Source organism: Chenopodium album, chromosome 6 (genome assembly GCF_948465745.1).
Source record: "Chenopodium album chromosome 6, dcCheAlbu1.1, whole genome shotgun sequence".
NCBI classification, from domain to species: domain Eukaryota; kingdom Viridiplantae; phylum Streptophyta; class Magnoliopsida; order Caryophyllales; family Amaranthaceae; genus Chenopodium; species Chenopodium album.
Genome location: NC_137839.1, coordinates 541,494 through 559,353, shown reverse-complemented (window position 1 = coordinate 559,353; position 17,860 = coordinate 541,494). Strand labels below are relative to the sequence as shown.

At 35.5% G+C, this 17,860-nt stretch overlaps 1 protein-coding gene across 1 annotated transcript; it reads right to left on the bottom strand.

Annotated features, from left to right (window-relative positions):
• LOC145634165 (AAA-ATPase At4g25835-like) lies at positions 1-2,061 on the bottom strand. Its single transcript, XM_081685577.1, has one exon. It carries the CDS (start codon positions 2,058-2,060, stop codon positions 492-494), a length of 1,569 nt encoding a protein of 522 aa, XP_081541703.1. The 5' UTR covers position 2,061; the 3' UTR covers positions 1-491.
• Between the last annotated feature and the right edge of the window lie 15,799 nt (positions 2,062-17,860).

Genomic DNA, 17,860 nt, shown 5'->3' with positions numbered 1-17,860 from the left:
TTTACTGTTACAATAAGATAATCTTCAGGCATTTCATTCAGGGGTTGATTAAGAAAAAATAATACTTGTATAAAGATTAAGATGATGTATACAAAATGACAAAATAGGGATTAACATCACTTTATATAAGGGTAAATTGCATTTCTTGTCATGTCTGATTTTCATGCATCTAATCGTCTTACTTTCATGACATAATAATAATGTACTACAACTACAACTTAATCAATCTCTTACCAGTAACAATAACAAGAAATTATGATATGATGAACATCATCCTACTCTTCACTTTTTTTTGTTCCCAAAATCATCAAATTCACTCACTTCATCATTACCATTGCCAATTTCTTGTCCCCTTTACCCTATCCCTCAATTTTATTTTATTTTTCTTTCATAATATTTTCTTTTTAAAATCCTAAAATTGAAGAAAAATGAGAAGAACCAAGAAACGTTACACTAGTAAATAGTAATAATAATAGTACCATAATATTGTCTTAATTGAACTTCTTATCATTCTCCTTGAAAAAAAGGTCATCCTCATCCACCACAACATTGCCCTCCTTTTCTTGATCACCACCATTTGCATTGCTATGCATCATCTCAAGCTCCCTCTTCTCCTCCTCCTCTTGCTCCTCGAAACTCGAAACCCGGCCTCGTACACACTCATTCTTACCACCCTCCGCCCTCCTCTTAAGCTCCACAAGCAACTCTTTAACCGCCTTCATCCTTTCTCTCCGATGCCTAATCAACACCTCGCTCACATCAGCCGGGGTCATCCCCGCCTTCCCCACCACCGCCTCGAACTCGGCTATCGTCTCGGAATCTAGATCATTCTCCTCTAACCCCACATAATTCCTTAGCAAAATCTTCAAGGCTTCAAAAGAACAGTTGCTAAGGTGAATGTGCATATCCATCCTACCACACCTCAGCAATGCAGGATCAAGCTTCTCCACATGATTCGTCGTAAACACGAATATCCTCTCGCTACCGCAGCACGACCACAGCCCGTCCGTGAAGTTCAGCAGGCCCGATAAGGTCACCATACCGGGCCCACCAGGGCCGTCATCCGGGCCCGGGTAATTCCCGTGCCCGCCACTCTGGCGGTACTTGCTGTGCTTGTTGTCCTTCTGCCGGTCCGATAGGTCGATCGAGCAGTCGATATCCTCGATCACGATAATCGACTTCGACGTCGTCTTCATGAGCAGCTTCCTGAGCTCGGAGTTGGACGACACCTCCGTAATCTCGAGGTCGTAGATGTCGTAATTGAGATAATTCGCCATTGCAGCAATCATGCTCGACTTTCCCGTTCCGGGCGGGCCGTATAAGAGGTACCCGCGCTTCCAGGCCCGGCCCGTGGCCCGGTAGAAGGACTCCCCGCCCGCGAACTCCTTGAGATCGGCCATGATCTCGGCCTTCCTCCTCGGGTCGATCGCGAGCGTGTCGAACGTGGAGGGGTGCTTGAATGGCACTGCCTCCCACGGGTGACCGGGCCGGGCCGAGTCCATGGACCCGCCCCGGGAATTGGTGTACAAATACCGGTCTTGATTCAACCTCCGAATCTCCCCGGCCCGGTCCATGATGTGATCCAAGTACGGGCCCAACACCATATCTTTGGCCGATTTCTTGACCCGAAGACTGAACCCGCGCTTCTCATCGGGCACGGGCCGCCAAGAGAAGGACTGAGAAGGTCGTTGTGTAACAATGTGCTCCCACTGAACTGCAACCCCTTTGAACGTATCAAATAGGGTGTCATTGCGTGCCAACCCGAACGTTACGGCCGAGGAGTTTAGGGACCGGGTTAAGCTTAGCCTACCCGCGGACGCAGCTGTTGCGGCCGCGGTAGAGCTAAGATAGAGCTGGACGGCGTTATACAGCTCGTTCGTGTTAACGCCGTCTATCTCAGTTATATCGAAGTAGCAATAACAAGAGAAGTAATTAGAAATTCTGTTGAAGAATTTGAGAAAAGTGTAACGAAATGAAGGTGGGAAAATTGTTGTTAGTAAACTTTGGCAAAAAGCTAGTACCCCCATTAATGAAGCTAATGAGGTCCAAAATTCTCTCATTTTTTTTTTATGGGTTTTTTCTAATACAAAATTTATGTGATGATAAAAATTTGTTGTTGCATAAAAACAGAATTTATAGATGAAATTAATTAAAATTGTAGGTAGAGTGAGTAGCAAGTAGAGTAGGGGTGAGTGAGAAGAAAATGAAAATGAAGATGAAATGAAAAGAGGGTTATATAAGTAGTCAAGTGAGAGGGACATTGGATATCATCATAAGGGACAGAAAGAGAGGCATCTTTTTAGGCTGTATTTATGTGAGATGTGTAGTAGGATAGTATTATGAGTAGGTTTATGATTTGTTTCCTTTCCTCTCTCTTTTTCCACCCTCTCTCTTTTTGTCTTGTTTTTCTCAGATTTATATATGGTTTTAAATCATAGGTTCCACATACGTTACATCGTGTCTGGTTCGTGTTTATATTCTCTCTGTTTCAAAATAACAGGTAATTAAATATGATACACCTTTTTTTTCTTGGTTCATTTCTAAATAATTAACACATATATTCTTCTCATTTTGAAATCATTGACACACTTTTCTTTCTAAGCTGTTTCAGAATAATTGACACACTTTTTCTTTCTTGGTTGTTTAAAAATAATTGACACACTAGTATCTTTAAGTGACAAAAGACTACTGTTATTAGATTATATATACCACACTCACCAAGACTTGTTAACTTTTACCACTCTCACTTATATAAACTAAATCTAATCACTTGTATATATTATACATTAATTAAACATCTTTTTCTTTCGAAAATTTTCAATTAATAGCTCATATTATTGTCATCATCTATTATTTTCTTAAACTAGCTGTGTGCCTAACATCATAAGGGAATTTGTTAATTGTTTGGAAACGAATGGAGTGTTACAATATTATAGTTTATTAGTTTCTTTTTAGTTGACACGTCTCTCAATTATATTAATAATACGTACTGCATACAATAAAATTAATTTAACTTTATTTTTATTTTATACTAGTTTAGTTTAGGCTTTTTTTTAGAGAGGCTAATGGGAACAATGGCAGAAATGAAAATTGATCCCAAGATCTCTTGAAATCGGAAGAGAGTTTTAAGTTTTAACCATTTGAGATAGATATCCCTCCCTCTAATTTTGATTTTTGAACTAGTTTAGTTTATGCATTATCGTGGAGGATTACATAAAAATAAAATTTAATTAACAACTTATTTTTTATCATAAAAATAGTATTAGTAACGGCAGATTTGATTTCTTGGTCGTTTGGGGGTCTTCCTAGCCTAGCCAATAGTATGGCAATTGACAGGCAATATTTGGCAGACATATAGAAGCTAAAAAGAACAACTTTGCTTGATAAGGGAATGAAAATCTATAAAACAATCAATAGTGCTAATAAATTTGGGATTCAGCGCCAAATTAAAAGAAAGGGAAGATATCATTATGATGATTCTTTTCCTCTTGGACCTTTCCTCATTTTAATTATTACATCTATATGTAGATGTAGTTGGCCTCTATGCCTATATATGTTTTATTTTAACTTTTATACCACGATTTCTTAAGTCCAATATATACCGGTTAGACATCTTGTTGAATTGAAAGACAAAGGTAAGTACACTACTAGAAAACACCTTAATTGCGATGGAAAAAGTTCGTCGTAAAGTATGTCAATTCCGTCGTAAAGTTGGTTTACGACGGAATTCTGTCGTAAATGGTTGTCGGAAAACCCTTTGTAGGGAAAATGCCTCGTAATTGTAATTTTCCGTCGCTAAATTGCGACGAATTTTGTTCCGTCGTAATTATCCACCGTAACGACGGAAAAACATGTCCGTCGTAAGTATTCCGTCGCAATTTAGCCTATTTCTAGTAGTGGTAAATGGAAAGATCCAACCTTATCACCTCAAGGTTAAGAGCTTAGTAATTCTCAATAATCAACGAGCTATATCAAATCTTGCTTGTGAAAAGTATAACCATTTTAATATCCACTATATATTAAATCTAAACGAATTATTACATTAGTACTACTGTATTTGATGTAGTTTATTGGTTTTAGCTTATTACTTTGAAGTCACGGATTTGATCCCTACTTGTCACAGTTATCAGAATTGAAAATCACCCTTATCCTATTCCCTCCCATCTTTCCCTGGAGCATGGCTATGTAGAGTCTGAAGACTTATCTAGCTATAAGAGGTTTATTTTAATCCAATTTGGTGTTTAAATTAAAGTTACCCAAAAAAAACATATCTTGTAATTTGCATGTGTCACTTTTGGCCTTTCTCATCCTTCATGCATGCATACAGTTGCAGTTTAACCATGCCATATCATACGTCCTGCATGCATTAAGCTCATCCTCCTTGCATGTACAAAAGTTTTGTGTAAAAAGAGAACAAAATCAATATATGATCGAGTAAAGTTAATACTTTTGATATTGCCTTTCCGATCCTTTCATAGTAATTTTCTAATTTTCTTATTTGTTTGTATTTTATATTTTTATATCCACATCCACCATAAACGTGCACTTATTAATACTAGAGGTCTAGAGTACTATACATACATATATATATTGAGTAATTAGTACATTTTTTTTTAAAGTAATATGTAATTAGTACATTCTACCCGAACAAAATATATGAATCAGCCAACATCCAATCCTTGATGTTGTATGTTCACCCCACTAACAAAGTATTGTAGCCATTGTAGGCAATAAATAAAAATACTACCCCCACTTGAGTGACAATTGAGCTGGAAGCCAGTTTGAAGTATCCCCAAATAATAATGAACAAATTGAAGTACATTCAAATATTTATGCATCTTCAAAAAGTTATGTAGGTAAGATTTGGACTTAACACTTGAACATAAAAGTTGCAAGAAAATAACAAGAATTATTAGCTCAAACATGTGAAACACCTTGACCCATTTGGCCGTACCATATGTAGTGTCCGTATATAATCTATACTACTCGTACTATATATAAGCTGTCCAATATTCAGATGTTACTTTGTTACTAAACTTTTTTTAATTTCTTCAACTAATTTTATACAAAAAAATGTAGTATATATTATTCTTGTCTAATTATTTAAAAGTGGATTTTATTTTGGTACGTACACTTGTTCATCCTAAACATTTATAATTAAGCTTTGATCAATATATAATTACAACCATAATCATTGTCAAATTAAAAATTAGCTTATGTTCTTTTTATATTTGGAACCTTGTACTATCTCCCTGTATGTATAATTGTATATTGATGTTTAATCATTGGCCTTGATCAACAAAATTAAACATAAAGTAGTGTTTGAAATACTTTTGCAAGGCAAACAAAGGCAGCAACTATACATTTATCATGCATTGATTTTGTTAAATAATTTACTTCCTTTTGTTTGGCATCCATTTAATTAGGAGTAATTTTTTAAAAAAAAAAAATAAAGGTATATATCAACTATCAAAACAAATTAGTTCGTAATTTTTATCTAGTCTAATTTATTTTATTTTATTTGAAATAAAAGAAACTTACTAGACCCCGGGTGTAGTAGCAAATTAGCCCCAACACTTTTATTGCAGGTGTAAAGTAACCCCATAACTTTTACTTGTAGCAAATTAACCCCACAACTTAATATAATTGTGCAATCAAAACCTATACATCAAATTTGAGCAAAATCACAATAAAATATATAAATTTCATAAAATATACTCCAATAAAAGACAAAAAAAAGTTAAAAAAAATTAATTACATCCAAAATATTGTGCATATACATTATCATACATATTAAATACATACTATAAAATATAGAAATTATCGACACTGAAATATGACAAAGGGCGAAAAAATTAACGGAATTTAGCAAACCATCATACTTGATTAATCTCTTCAATTGCTCACATTTAATTGAAATGGTAAGAAATATAACGCATGTATAATACTCTTAATGCTTATTATTAATACAAAAAATTAGCATGTTTTGATGAATTTATTGTTAAATAATGATGCTCATATGTACGTTGCACGATATGTTAAGTTTTGGGGTCCATTTGCTATAATTAAAAGTTAAGGGGGTAATTTGAACATAAAGTTAAAATCTTGGTGCTAATTTGCTATATTTCCCCCCCTGATTCTCAAAAGTGGCCCCTTAAGAAAATCCAAATCAATAATGCCCTACAAAGTATTTTGAGATTTTCGTTCCAAACAACCAACTTATAGTCGGATTCTCGGCTAAAATAAATCTAGTACTCCATATCTCTTTTTTATGATAAAATCTTATATGAGTAATAAACAATTTAAAATACTTTTTTCTAATAGATAAATATCATGATGGACATTTTCTACTGAGGTGGACTTTTACAATTTTTTGTCATAAATAAATTCATTACTTGGGAGTATTTACTACAGTAGTAGTGTAGTACTCCGTACTCTGTAGTAGATTACAATAAATTAGTTAGGCCCCGTTTTTTAGAGTCGCTCTGCTATGCTTCAATATGTTCTGCTCTGCTCTGATTAAAAATAATATTAATATTAATAATAATAATAATAATAATAATAATAAAATCTACTCTGCTCTGCTATGCCAAGAAGCTCAAAAGAACAGGGCTTTAGTGCTAGACAATATCATCCAAAATTACTTGAACCAACCAAAAAAAGTTTACCTAAAAAAGGCTGCTAGCAAAATCATTTTCGATTATTTGGGTACATGATCCTCAGACAAATTTGGCTCATATATTAACTTGCATGTAAAAGGTAAAAAACAAAGGATTTGATGGTTGTTATTTACTACGGAGTACTCATGAAACTCTCTATTTTTAGTTTTTTACACTTGCAAGTAAAACTCCACGATAAAGTAATCTCTGGCTCTCTGTCTACCTAATGTCAGAAGTTCCCACTGTAAAAAATACAGTAAAATATAATTATAAACATAAAATGAATTTAATTACTACTGTAGTAAAATTTTTGTACAGTAAAATAAAATTATAAACATAAAATAAATTTAATTAAAATATTTGCAACATTAAAAAAAAAAAAAAAAAAAAAAAAAAAAAAAAAAAAAAATCAGATAAAAATCGTTCATCAGCTGACAAATACAGTGGTCACGTTACATGTAAATAAGAAAAAAGAACAACCAATGAAAAAGCCATCGTTAGCAACAAAATGCAACAGAATCTTCTGATTAAACCTCTTAACGGATCAAATCTGTTAATATTCTGATTTCTGACTCTGCATGGATTCCAATTTTCATTCATCAGATTTGTTCTTTCTCAAAGAAGATGGTGTGATCTTATTTACTTTTTCAATCTTATTATTGGATTTTACCATTGAGGAGTTTAGTGGATTTGGATACTATATCAGCTAATGTTGGACAATATTTGTATTATTTGGACCTCGCAGTCATGAGGTTAAGCCCGAAAATTGATTTTAGCACACCGTTAATTGATTATATCACACCCATATATGAGAGAGCATACAAAATTGTGCCCTCACAAAAAAAAGTGTATCAAAATCAATTATGGTGTGTCAAAATTAGAGCTGTCAAAAGTTGATCCGACCCGAAATACCGACTTAAACCCAATTATTAACCGACCCATCTGAACCCGAAAAAATGGTGACCCAAACCCGACATGACCCAACCTGAAACCAACCCTAGACCCGAGTTGACTTGAGTTTGTAAGACCCGAACATGAACTGACCTAGAGATGACACGACCCGAATGTAACCCGTAAATTATTGACCTAAACCAAACCCGACTTGAACCGAAATTGACCCAAACCCGTTTTAACCCGTCAAAACCAGAATTTAATCAGACTTGTTACTAACCTGACCTGAATTCAACCCGACTCGTTCCTAACCCGACCCGAATTTAACCCAACCTGTTACAAACCCGACTCGAAATCAACCCGACTTGTTATTGACCTGACCCAAATTCAATTCAACCCGACTTGTTATTGACCCGACCCCAATTTTACCAGACCTATTACTAACCCGACCCAAAAATTCAACCCGATTTTTACTAACCCGACTAGAAATCAACACGATTTGTTATTGACCCGACCTAATTTCAACCCAAATTGTTCCTGACCTGATTTCAAATCACCTTAAATGCAATTTAGACCACCTTATTATTGTTGATCAAAGCATTTTGTCTGGGGAAACTAAGACGGTCCAGGCTAGCAAAAGAAAGGAGCATCATCCTCAAATTTAAGATTTTAATATAATATATATTTGTTGTATGGTCAAAGGAGATAACTATATCTTCTTAAATTATAGACTATATTTACCTAGTATATTGCCATATATATTATAGTCAAAGGAAATAATAAACTTGATAAAAATGTTATCTATTTATAGTTAGTTGAACCTGAATATGACCCGACTTAGAAATGACCCGACCCGATAGTAACCTGCAAATTATTGGCTTGAACATAACCCGACATGAAGAGAATGACCCGACTTGAAAATGACCTAACCTGAGTATAACTCGCAAATTATTGACTTGAACCGGACCCGACATAAACCCGAGAATGACCCGACCTGATTATACCCTGCAAATTGTTGACTTGAACCAAAACCGACTCAAACCCGTGAATGACCCGACCTGATTTTAGCCCGCAAATTATTGACTTAAACCAATTAAACCCGACTCGAACCCGAGAATCATCCTAACTCGTTTTAACCCATGAAAACCTGAATTAAACCCGTCCTATTGTTCACCTGACCCGAATGTAATCTGACCTGTTATGAACCCGACCAAAACCCGACCCAAACCCGATAAAAAGTATAACCTGACGTGACCCGACTCAAGCATGACCAAACCCAAACCCGACCTACATAAGTTATGGAATTAATGCGAATTGAACCAACCCGAGTTGACCCGACCCACTCTTACTGACCCAAACCCGACCCATTTACCCGAGTTACAGCTCAACCCGAAACCTCCAAAATTTCTCAAAAAACGTGAATATTAGCGTTCAATTTTAGACATTTTTGACTTTTTTTCATCCGGAAATAAAAATTGCCTTTAAACGACCAATTTAACGGTTTACAACTTGCACCGATTTCATTAATTCAAGCCTACCACGACCATTTATGACAACAAATAATGATCATATATGGTTCCAAACGACATTATATGACCCGAGATGCATCCCATAGAATTTCAAGACTATTCGACACCGGACTTCGAAACCTCAAAAATTTTCAAAAAACGTGGATATTAGCCTTCAATTTTGATTTTTTTTTTTTTACTTTTTTTTTTGTCTGGAAATAAAAATTGCCGAAATGTTCACCATGTTCCCTAATACTGTCCTTGAGTCCCATTGGGTGGGTGGAACCGTCCAATTAGCCTCTAAACGACCAATTTACCGGTTTAAAACTTGCCCCCATTTCATTAATTCAAGCCTACCACGAACATTTATGACAACAAATAATGATCATATATGGTTCCAAACGGCATTATATGACCCCGAGATGCATCCCATAGAATTTTAAAACTTTTCGACACCGGGCTTCGAAACCTAAAAAATTTTCAAAAAGCGTGGATATTAGCCTTCAATTTTGAAAATTTTCACCTTTTTTTGCCCTGAAATAAAAATTGCCGAAACGTTCACCATGTTCCCTAATACTGTCCTTGAGTCCCATTGGGTGGGTGGGACCGTCCAATTTGCCTTTAAACGACCAATTTAACAGTTTACAACTTGCCCCGATTTCATTAACTCAAGCCTACCACGAACATTTATGACAACAAATAATGATCATATAGGGTTCTAAACGGCATTATATGACCCCGATATGTATCCCATAGAATTTCAAGACTTTTTGAAACCGTGCCCCGAAACCTCTAAAATTTCCATAAAACCGTGGAAATTAGTCTTCAATTATGGAATTTTTGACTTTTTTTCGCCTGGAAATAAAAATTGTCGAAATATTACCATGGTCCCTAATACCCTCCGGGAGACAAACTGGGTTAGTGGAACCATTTAATTTGCCTTTAAACGACCAATTTACCGGTTTACAACTTACACGAATTTCATTAACTCAATCATATTACAAACATTTATGACAACATATAATAATCATATATGGTTCCAAACGGCATTATATGACCTCGAGATGTATCCCCTTAAATATCAAATCTTTTTTCCATTGGCCCTGAAACCTCCAAAATTTTTCAAAAAACGTGGATATTAGCTTTCAATTTTGGAATTTTTTGACTTTTTTTTTGCTCGAAAAAAAAAAATTTCCGAAATGTTTACTGTCCCTAATACCCTCTGGGAGTGAAATTGGGTGTGTGGAACCATCCAATTTCCCTTTAAACAACCAATTTAACAGTTTACAACTTGCACCGATTTCAATAATTCAACCCTAGCACGAACATTTATGACAACAAATAAAGATCATATATGGTTCCAAACGGCATTATATGACCCCGAGAGGTATCTCATAGAATTTCAAGACTTTCCGACACCAGACCCCGAAACCTCCAAAATTTCTCAAAAAGCGTTGATAATTAGCCTTTAATTTTGGAATTTTTTGAATTTTTTTTCGCCCGGAAATAAAATTTGCAGAAATTTTTACCATGATCCCTAATACACTCTGGGAGTCCAATTGGGTTGGTGGAACCATCCAATTAACCTTAAAACGGCTAATTTACCGGTTTACAACTTGCACGGATTTCATTAACTCAAGCATACTACAAGCATTTATGACAATATAAAACAATCATATATGGTTTCAAACGACATTATATGACCCCGGGATGTATCCCCAAAAATTTCAAGACTTTTTTACACTGGCCCCGAAACCTCCAAATTTTTTAAAAATCGTGGATATCAGCCTTCAATTTTGGATTTTTTTGACTTTTTTCGCTCGGAAATAAAAAATGCCGTAATGTTTACCATAGTCGCTAATATCCTCCGGGAGTGAAATTGTGTGTGTGGAACCATCCAATTTCTCTTTAAACGACCAATTTACCGGTTTACAACTTGAACAGATTTCATTAATTCAAGCCTAGCACGAACATTTATGACAACAAATAATGATCATATATGGTTCCAAATGACATTATATGACCCCGAGAGGTATCTCATAGAATTTCAAGACTTTCCGACACCTGACCCCGAAACCTCCAAAATTTCTCAAAAAGCGTTAATATTTGCCTTCAATTTTTGAATTTTTTGACTTTTTTTCGCCCGAAAATAAAAATTTCCGAACAGTTTACCATGGACCCTAATATCCTCCGAGAGTCCAATTGGGTTGGTTGAACCATTCAATTAGCCTTTAATTGGCTAATTTACCGGTTTATAACTTGCACCGATTTCATTAACTCAAGCATACTACAAAACATTTATGACAACATATAATAATCCTATTTGGTTCCAAACAACATTATATGACCCTGGGATGTATCCCATAAAATTCCAAGACTTTTTTACACTGGCCCCGAAACCTCCAAATTTTTCAAAAAACGTGGATATTAGCCTTCAATTTTGGATTTTTTAACTTTTTTCGCTCGGAAATAAAAATTGCCGAAATGTTTACTATTGCCCCTAACACCCTTCGGGAGTCCAATTGGGTTGGTGCAACCATCCAATTTGTCTTTAAACGACCAATTTACCGGTTTACAACTTGCATCATTAATTCAAGCCTACCACGAACATTTATTACAACAAATAATGATCATATATGGTTCCAAACGGCATTATATGACCCCGAGATGCATCCCATAGAATTTCAACACTTTTCGACAATGGGCATCAAAACCTAAAAAATTTTCAAAAAGCGTGGATATTAGCCTTTAATTTTGAATTTTTTTACTTTTTTCGTCCGGAAATAAAAATTTCCGAAATGTTCACCATGTTCCCTAATACTGTCCTTGGGTCCCATTGGGTGGGTGGAACCATCCAATTTGCCTTTAAACGACAAATTTACCGGTTTACAACTTGCATCGATTTCATTAATTCAAGCATACCACGAACATTTATGACAACAAATAATGATCATATATGGTTCCAAACGGCATTATATAAGCCCGAGATGCATCACATAGAATTTCAAGACTTTTCGACACAGGCTTCAAAACCTCAAAAATTTTCAACAAACGTGGATATTAGCCTTCAATTTTGATTTTTTTTTTTTTTACTTTTTATGTCCTGAAATAAAAATTGCTGAAATGTTAACCATGTTCCCTTATACTGTCCTTGAGTCCCATTGGGTGGGTGGGACCGTCCAATTTGCCTTTAAACGACCAATTTAACGGTTTACAACTTGCCCCGATTTCATTAACTAAAGCCTACCACGAACATTTATGACAACAAATAATGATCATATATGGTTCCAAACGGCATTATATGACCCCGATATGTATCCCATAGAATTTCAAGACTTTTCGAAACCGTGCCCTGAAACCTCTAAAATTTCTAATAAACTGTGGATATTAGTCTTCAATTTTGGATTTTTTGACTTTTTTTCGCTTGGAAATAAGAATTGTCAAAGTATTACCATGGTCCCTAATAGCCTTCGGGAGTCAAATTGGGTCAGTGAAACCATTTAATTTGCCATTAAACGGCCAATTTATTGGTTTACAACTTGCACGGATTTCATTAACTTAATCATACTACAAACATTTATGACAACATGAAATAATCATATATGATTCCAAACGGCATTATATGACCCTAAGATGTATCCCCTTAAATATCAAGACTTTTCTCCACTGGCCTCAAAACCTCCAAAATTTTTCAAAAAACGTGGATATTAGCCTTCAATTTTGGAATTTTTTTACTTTTTTTTTAGCTCGTAAATAAAAATTGCCGAAATGTTTACCATTGTCCCTAATACCCTCTGGGAGTGAAATTGGGTGTGTGGAACCATCCAATTTCCCTTTAAACGACCAATATACCGGTTTACAGCTAGCACCGATTTCATTAATTTAAGCCTAGCACGAACATTTATGACAACAAATAATGATCATATATGGTTCCAAATGGCATCATATGAGTATATGACCCCAAGAAGTATCCTATAGAATTTCAAGACTTTCCGACACCAGACCCCGAAACCTTCAAAATTTCTCAAAAAGCGTTGGTATTAGCCTTCAATTTTGAAATTATTTTACTTTATTCGCCCGAAAATAAAAATTGCCGAAGTGTTTACCATGATCCCTAATACCCTCCGGTAGTCCAATTGGGTTGGTGGAACCATCCAATTAGCCTTTAAACGGCTAATTTACCAGTTTACAACTTGCATGGATTTCATTAATTGAAACATACTACAAACATTTATGACAACATATAATAATCATATATGGTTCTAAACGGCATTATATGACCCCGGAATGTATTCCCAAAAATTTCAAGACTTTTTTACACTGGCCCCGAAATCACTAAATTATTCAAAAAACGTGGATATTTGCCTTCAATTTTGGATTTTTTTACTTTTTTCGCTCAGAAATAAAAATTGCTGAAATGTTTACTATTGTCCCTAACACCTTACGAGAATCCAATTGGGTGGGTGAAACCATCCAATTTGCCTTTAAACGACCAATTTACCGGTTTACAACTTGCACCGATTTCATTAATTCAAACCTACCACGAACATTTATGACAACAAATAATGATCATATATGGTTCCAAACGACATTATATGACCCCAAGATGTATCCTTTAGAATTTCAAGACTTTTCGATACCGGGTTTCGAAACCTCAAAAATTTTCAAAAAGGTTGGATATTAGCCTTCAATTTTGAAATTTTTTACTTTTTTTTTCCTACAAATAAAAATTGTCGATATGTTCACCATGTTCCCTGATTCTGTCCTTGACTCCTTGAGTCCCCTTGGGTGGGTGGGACCGTCCAATTTGCCTTTAAACGACCAATTTACTGGTTTACAACTTGCTCCGATTTCATTAACTCAAGCCTACCAAGAATATTTATGACAACAAATAATGATCATATATGGTTCCAAACGGCATTATATAACCCCGAGATGTATCCCCTAGAATTTCAACACTTTTCGACACCGTGCCCTGAAACCTCTAAAATTTCCCAAAAAACGTGGATATAAGTCTTTAATTTTGGATTTTTGACTTTTTTCGCCTGGAAATTAAAATTCCGAAATATTACCATGGTCCCTAATACACTCCAGGAGTGCAATTGGGTTGGTGGAATCATTTAATTTGCCTTTAAACGGTCAATTTACCGGTTTACAACTTGCACCGATTTCATTAATTCAAGCCTACCACGAACATTTCTAACAACAAATAATGATCATATATGGTTCCAAACGGCATTATATGACCCCGAGTTGTATCCCATTGAATTTGAAGACTTTTTGACACCGGGCCCCGAAACCTCAAAAATTTTCAAAAAGCGTGGATATTAGCCTTTAATTTTGATTTTTTTTTTTAATTTTTTTTGCTCGGAAATAAAAATTGCCGAACTGTTCACCATGTTCCCTAATATTGTCCTTGAGTCCCATTGGGTGGGTGGAACCGTTCAGTTTGCCTTTAAACGACAAATGTATCGGTTTACAACTTGCACCGATTTCATTAACTCAAGCCTACCACAAACATTTATGAAAAAAAATAATGATCATATATGGTTCAAAACGGCATTATATGACCCCGAGATGCATCCCATAGTATTTCAAGACTTTCTAACACCGGACCCCGAAACCTCCAAAATTTGTTAAAAAGCATTGATATTAGCCTTCAATTTTGGAATTTTTTGACTTTTTTTTTTCGCACGGAAATAAAATTTGCCGAAATGTTTACCATGGTCCCTAATACACTCCGGGACTCCAATTTGGTTGGTGGAACCATCCAATTATCCTTTAAACGACTAATTTACCGGTTTACAACTTGCACGGATTTCATTAACTCAAACATACTACAAACATTTATGACAACATATAACAATCATATATGGTTCCAAACGGCGTTATATGACCCCGGGATGTATCCCCAAAAATTTCAAGACTTTTTTAAACTGGCCCCGAAACCTCCAAATTTTTAAAAAAACGTGGATATTAGCCTTCAATTTTGGATTTTTTGACTTTTTTTTTGCTCGAAAATAAAAATTTCCGAAATGTTTACTATTGTCCCTAACACCCTCCGGGGGTCCAATTGGGTGGGTGGAACCATCCAATTTGCCTTTAAACGACCAATTTACCAGTTTACAACTTGCACCGATTTCATTAATTCAAGCCTACCACGAACATTTATGACAACAAATAATGATCATATATGGTTCCAAATGGCATTATATGACCCCGAGATGTATCCCATAGAAGTTCAAGACTTTGCGACACCGGGCCTCGAAACCTCGAAAATTTTCAAAAGCGTTGATATTAGTCTTCAATTTTGAAATTTTTTACTTTTTTTTTCCCGGAAATAAAAATTGCTGAAATGTTCACCATGTTCTCTAATACTCTCCTTGAGTCCCATTGGGTGGGTGGAACTGTCTAATTTGCCTTTAAACGGCCAATTTACTGGTTTACAACTTGCCCTGATTTCATTAACTTAAGGCTACCACGAACATTAATGACAACAAATAATGATCATATATGGTTCCAAACGGCATTATATATCCCCGAGATGTATCCCCTAGAATTTCAAGACTTTTCGACACCGTACCCCGAAATCTCTAAAATTTCTCAAAAACCGTGGATATTAGTCTTCAATTTTCGATTTTTTGACTTTTTTTCGCCTGGAAATAAATATTGCCGAAATATTACCATTGTCCCTAATACCCTCCGGGAGTGCAATTGGGTTGGTGGAACCATTTAATTTGCCTTTAAACGGTCAAATTACCGGTTTATAACTTGCACGAATTTCATTAACTCAATCATACTACAAACAATTATGACAACATATAATAATCATATATGGTTCCAAACGGCATTATATGACCCGAGATATATCCCCTTAAATATAAAGTCTTTTCTCCACTGGCCCTAAAATCTCCAAAAATTTTCATTAAACGTTGATATTAGCCTTCAATTTTGGAATTTTTTTTACTTTTTTTTCGCTCGGAAATGAAAATTGCCGAAATGTTTACCATTGTCCCTAATACCCTCTGGGAGTGAAATTGGGTGGGTGGAACCATCCTATTTACCGGTTTACAACTTGCACCGATTTCATTAATTCAAGCCTACCACGAATATTTATGACAACAAATAATGATCATATATGGTTCCAAACGGCATTATATGACCCCGAGACATATCCTATAGAATTTTAAGAATTTTCGATACCGGACCCCGAAACCTCAAAAATTTCTCAAAAAACGTTGATATTAGTCTTCAATTTTGGAATTTTTTAACCCTTTTTTCCCCCGGAAATAAAAATTGCCGAAATATTTACCATGGTCCTTAGTACCCTTTGGAAGTCCAATTGGGTGTGTGGAACCATCCAATTTGCTTTTAAGCGGCCAATTCACCGGTTTACAAGTTGCACCGATTTACTGGTTTACAACAGCCAATTAAATTAACTTGCAACGAACCAGACTTGAACCGAAATTTACACAAACCTGTTTTAACTTGTCAAAACCCGAATTTCACCCGAACTGTTACTAACCTGACCTGAATTCAACCCGACATGTTCTAACCCAACCTGTTACAAACACGACCCTAAATCAACCCGACTTTTTATTTACCTGACCCAAATTCAACCCAACTTGACATTGACCTGACCGAATTTTACCAGACCAATTACTTACCCGACCCAAAAATTCAACCCGATATGTTACTAACCCGACTTGAAATTAACACGACTTGTTATTGTTCACCTGACCTAAATTCAACCCAAATTGTTCCTGTCTGATTTCAAATCACCTTAATTGCAATTTAGACCACCTTATTATTATTGATCAAAGCATTTTTTCTAAAGAGACCAAGTCGGTCCATGCCAATAAAAGTAAGGAGCATCATCCTCAAATTTAAAAGTTAAATATAATATATATTTGTTGTATGGTCAAAGGAGTTAATCATCTTCCTAAATTATAGACTATAGTTCCCTAGTATATTGTCATATACTACCTCCGTTTCTTTTTAGTTGACAAGTATTCCTTTTTAGGAAGTTTTTTTTTTTTTTTTTAGTTGACATGTTTCCTTTTAAGGTAAATTTTTTTACCTTGCATTAAGAAGCTACCCCACTTGTTTTTTCATTCTCTCTCACTCTCTCCCCTCTCTTTAATATATGTGTCTAAATCAAACGCGTCAACTAATTATAAACGGAGGAAGTATATTATAGTCAAAGGAAATAATTAGCTTGATAAAAATGATAATTATCTATTTATAATTAGTTGAACCCGAATATGACCTGACTTGGAAATGACCCGACCTGATTGTAACCTGCAAATTATTGACTTGAACATAACGCAACTTGAACCGAGAATGACCCAACTTGAAAATGACTCAACCTGATTATAACCCGCAATTTATTGACTTGAACCTAACTTGACTTAAACTCGAGAATGACCCGACTTGAAAATGACCCGACATAATTATAACCCGCAAACTATTGACTTGAACCGAACCCGACTCAAACCCGAGAATGACCCGACCTTATTCTAACCCGCAAATTATTGACTTGAACCGAACCCGAGTTTTACCCTAACCCATTTTAACCCGTGAAAACCTGAATTAAACTCGACCTATTGTTCACTCGACCCGAATGTAACCCAACCTATTATTAACCTGACCTAAACCTGACCCAAACCCGATAAGAAGTATGACTCGACGTGACCCGATTCAAGCATGACCCAACCCAAACCCGACCCGCATAGGTTATGGAATTAATCCGAATTGACCTGAGCCACTCTTACCAGACCCAAACCCGACCCGTTTATCTAA

Coding starts and splice junctions, on each gene's coding strand:
- LOC145634165 (XM_081685577.1), bottom strand. CDS start 2,060: ATGAGAGAATTTTGGACCTCATTAGCTTCATTAATGGGGGTACTAGCT.